The sequence below is a fragment of the Poecilia latipinna genome, unplaced genomic scaffold (assembly GCF_001443285.1).
Source record: "Poecilia latipinna isolate Pla-1442-1.1 unplaced genomic scaffold, P_latipinna-1.0 Scaffold833, whole genome shotgun sequence".
In the NCBI taxonomy this organism is placed as follows: domain Eukaryota; kingdom Metazoa; phylum Chordata; class Actinopteri; order Cyprinodontiformes; family Poeciliidae; genus Poecilia; species Poecilia latipinna.
The window spans coordinates 40,001-43,919 of NW_015113449.1; the positions used below are offsets into that span (position 1 = coordinate 40,001).

The 3,919-nt window shown below is 43.2% G+C and overlaps 1 protein-coding gene across 1 annotated transcript; it reads right to left on the reverse strand.

Moving 5' to 3' along the window:
• Window positions 1-113: 113 nt before the first annotated feature.
• On the reverse strand, window positions 114-3,499 carry mnx2b (motor neuron and pancreas homeobox 2b). The gene is made up of 3 exons (XM_015047558.1): window positions 2,648-3,499; window positions 1,378-1,538; window positions 114-679 (listed from the first exon to the last, which is right to left on the reverse strand). The coding sequence occupies exons 1-3, from the start codon at window positions 3,078-3,080 to the stop codon at window positions 245-247; spliced, it is 1,029 nt and encodes a 342-aa protein (XP_014903044.1). The 5' UTR covers window positions 3,081-3,499; the 3' UTR covers window positions 114-244.
• Between the last annotated feature and the right edge of the window lie 420 nt (window positions 3,500-3,919).

Consider the following 3,919-nt stretch of genomic DNA (forward strand, 5'->3'; position numbering starts at 1 on the left):
TTTAAATTAAAAAAGGGTTTTTTTTCGAAATCTAATTTGGCCAAAAATGTTTGTTTTATTTTTTTGTTTTTTTTTTTTTTTTAAAAAAAAAAAAAAAAAAAAAAAAATACTTTTTTGATGGAAATGAAAACATACATATTTTTCAGATTTGGAAACTGTTTTTTAGAGTAAACACAAACAGCTGCTTTTTGAGCAGTTGTCCTGGTAGAATCTCTGTAACATTCAGGGTCTTCCTGGGGTCTCCTCACAGTCCTGCCCCAATCTTCCGGTCTCCTCCTCCTCCTCCTACCTGAACCCCCTCCAGCTCATCATCAGAGAACGGGCTGAGGGGGTCGTAGCCGAGCTTGCTGCGGTGCTGCAAGAAGTCTGTGGACCGTGATATTTCAACTTTGTTGCTCACGGTGATGCGATACCCATGCTGGCTCCCGTCCTCCTCCTCTTCTTCTTCCTCTTCGTCTATCTCGTCGTCCTCCTCCCCATCCTCTCCATCCTCCAACCCGTAGTCTGCCCGTCTGCCGTCCACATTTAAACCTCGTCTGGCCTCGTCTGTTTTGTCGCTGGTTACTTTTCCTCCACCTCTAAGCTGCTCCCCCTCCGCCTTGCTGGAGGCGGATGCTTGCTCCTTTGCTTTCCTGCTGCGCTTCCACTTCATCCTCCGGTTCTGAAACCAAATCTTGACCTGCAGGGGGCGAATGGAACGTGATAGATATTTTTAATACATTCGAAAAATAAGATCTGTATGACAACAGTTCAAACAATTGAATTTGTAAAGGAATTTCTGGGAGATAAATTTTATTTTATGTAATTTCATTATTTTTTTAAAATTTCTGTTGGCTCAAATCTCCTTTGGAGAAAAGTTCTATCCTTCATTTAACCCTGCCACTGGTAAAATGTAATACAAAATGTATTTTAAGCCTATACGCAAAGAAATGACGCAGAATGGTTCTAGAGTTGGAGGTCATTGACAGTGCAGACTGGATTTATGAACAATCTAGTCCTTGTTGAAATCGTGTATAAAGTTTCATGTTTGTGTGAATTATTGGTTGTTTTTAAGTCTGTGCAATATTTTAAAGCTTTTATGGTAAAAAGAATATATTGATTTTGATTTTTAAAGCTGTAAATGAATTTGGTTTTACAGTTACTCTTTCTCCGCACAGTGTTCAAAGGTTGGCCTGGCTGTGACAGGCCAAAACAAACCGTTAGAAATCGTAGGAAAGCCTTGAGATTTAGCCACAAAAATCCAACATATCAACGTTAAAGGCAATAACACGCAGCAGCCTGGAACGAGAACTTTTCACGTGTTTGCGTTCGAAGACTTTCACCCTGAGGCACGATGAGCTCAGAAGCCAAAGCTCCTGATCGATGATGCCGTCTCACCTGCGTCTCGGTCAGCATCAGGGACGTGGCCACCTCGAAGCGCTTGGGTCTGGACAGGTACTTGTTCAGTTTGAACTGGTTTTCCAGCTCCAGGAGCTGCTGGCTGGTGAAGGCCGTACGAGGCCTGCGACATTTCCCCAACAGGCCGGACTGAGGGCCTGCTGGAAGAGGAAGAGCATCAGTTGTCAGTCACATATTTCAAATTCTTGCTATTTGTCTCGAGAGCAGCAAACAGCTTTGGTATAAGGCGTATTTGAAGTTGGTTACAAAGCAAATTTAGGTTCATTTACATTTTCCTTTATATATCTAAATATTTGGAACAAACACAGACACCTCTCTTAATTATAAAACACCAAGGACATGAGAAGTTCACTGTGATGCTGTGGGTGGGAACAGGGACACATATGCCAGCACTCTGTGGCCATCATTAACTATAATAGCTTCACTGCAGTTTATTGTTGACGGGGGGACGCAGCAGAAGCTGGCGCAAGGGCCATAAAAACGCAGGCATGCCATTAACTTAATGAAAATCCAATGAAGGCTTTTGGGGTTTTATTGATGAACTACAGTACGTTTTAGGTGTTTGTTTATAGTCACTTCGTCACACAAAGACAATTTTCATCTTGTTGGCGTTTATAGAGAAATAAATGAGACAAAATTAAAAATATGACACAAGGATAAGCAATAAAAAAATGGAGACGCACTGTACTGCGAGAGATGTAGGGGCTTGCAGAGATGGAGCACTACAACTTCAAACTCTGGAGGAAATACTGTGCAAATATTATTCTTTGAAACTAAATCAATAGAAATAGCAAAAGATTTGTATTATTATTTTTATTTCCTTTATTTAACCAGGTAAACCCCGTTGAGATCCAGATCTCATTTTCAAGAGGGACCTGGGATTATGAACAAACAGTAAGAAAAAGTAAGAAAAATAAAAGGTTAAAAGGAACATTTATTAATTCAGAATTTTTTATTTTATTTTATTTCAAGTGTAGATTGTGCAGCTTTGAAAAGATGGAAAGAAAAGAAAAAAGAAACCAAACGAAAAAACATCCCAACCATATAATAATAATAATAATAATAATAATAATAATAATAATAATAATAATAATAATAATAATAATAATAATAATAAACTATCCCCGATGTCTCAGAAACATTATAAGCAATATCCTCTATTTGGTTTTTCTTGGAACTTTTCTGTCTGTTTTCTTTTCAAATTTTTAAAATTCACGTTTTGGGTGGAAATAAATCTGCTCACACTTACAGGTGTAATCCGGCATCCGCGGCATCATGATCCCGGCTCGGATCCAGTGTTCCAGGGGCAGAGATCCGGCCATGGCAGCCGCCTTCAGGTGCTCCGGGTAGCCCTGTGTCAGCTGCGTGAAGCCGGTGTATGCGAAAGCTGGGTGCTGCCCTCCCAGAGCGCTCAGTGGATACATCGGTGCCGGGTACATACCGGGAATGGCGCCCGGTGTCAGACAAGCCAGGCCTGGGTGCGGGAAATTTAGGACGCTCGGTTTGGGGATTATTCCCGTCTGAAGGTGAGCGCTCCGCGGGGATGGGGTGTCTGCGCGATGGCAAGAGACCGGGCTGCTCCCGGGGCTGTCGCTGCTCAGGCCCGGGGAAACGTCTCGACCGCCACGGTGGGTCTCATCGGCGAGGAGAGCGTCGATTCTGAAGTTTTTGGACTTTTCCATGTCGTCCTAAGTAAGTGGTGAAACTTTGAAGCCTTTGACGAAAACAAGCTGAGAAGGTGCGCACCTGCGCTGTGCGTCAGCACGCAGACAGTGAAGCCTCCTCAGTGAGACGTTTTCATACAATTAGTCTGGGAGCGAGCAGGGGAAAAAGAAAGAAAAAAAAAACATTCATTAACGAGTTATCACTATTTCAACGCTGTTTTATGACACTTGCATCCAGTCATCCTTTCTTCTTAAGCGCACTTCACACATATCGCTCTGCACCATTAAAACTACAAAGGTATGCGGCTCGCCACCATTCGCCCCTCTCCACCTCGGGGGGGCCGGAGCGAGCTGGGATTGGCTGGAAGCGGAGCTGCTCCGACGGGCCTCTAATCAGCTAATTACTCGCTCGTTTCTCCCCCCCAGAAAGCATTCAGAGTGAGGTAATGTTCAACCCTTGTCCCGCCTGCAAACACCTTCAACTGTATTGAAGCGCGGGGGTTACATTAGAAGATTGGGCACTTATATGTTCAGTCGGACTCTCCCAAGATTGGAGCGACTCGGCACAAAGAAAAGATGCTGCGGAAATCCTCCTCAGCAGCAGATTCAGCATCAAACGGGCCTTCGGACTGCTCAGAAAACAATCTGTCCATCATTTAGGTTTTTAATACGAACGCTTTGCCTCGTCTCATGCTAAGGGCATACCATTTCCATTAAAGTTTACGATCAAGAATTGCACACAAATCGTATAAAACTGTAATGACTTGGCAGAGGAGGCCTTAAGTTAATTGGCCTCCCGCTTAATGTGGACTAATGCCATTTTAAGACTGAAAAAGTCAAAGGGCGTCAGCGAAAGA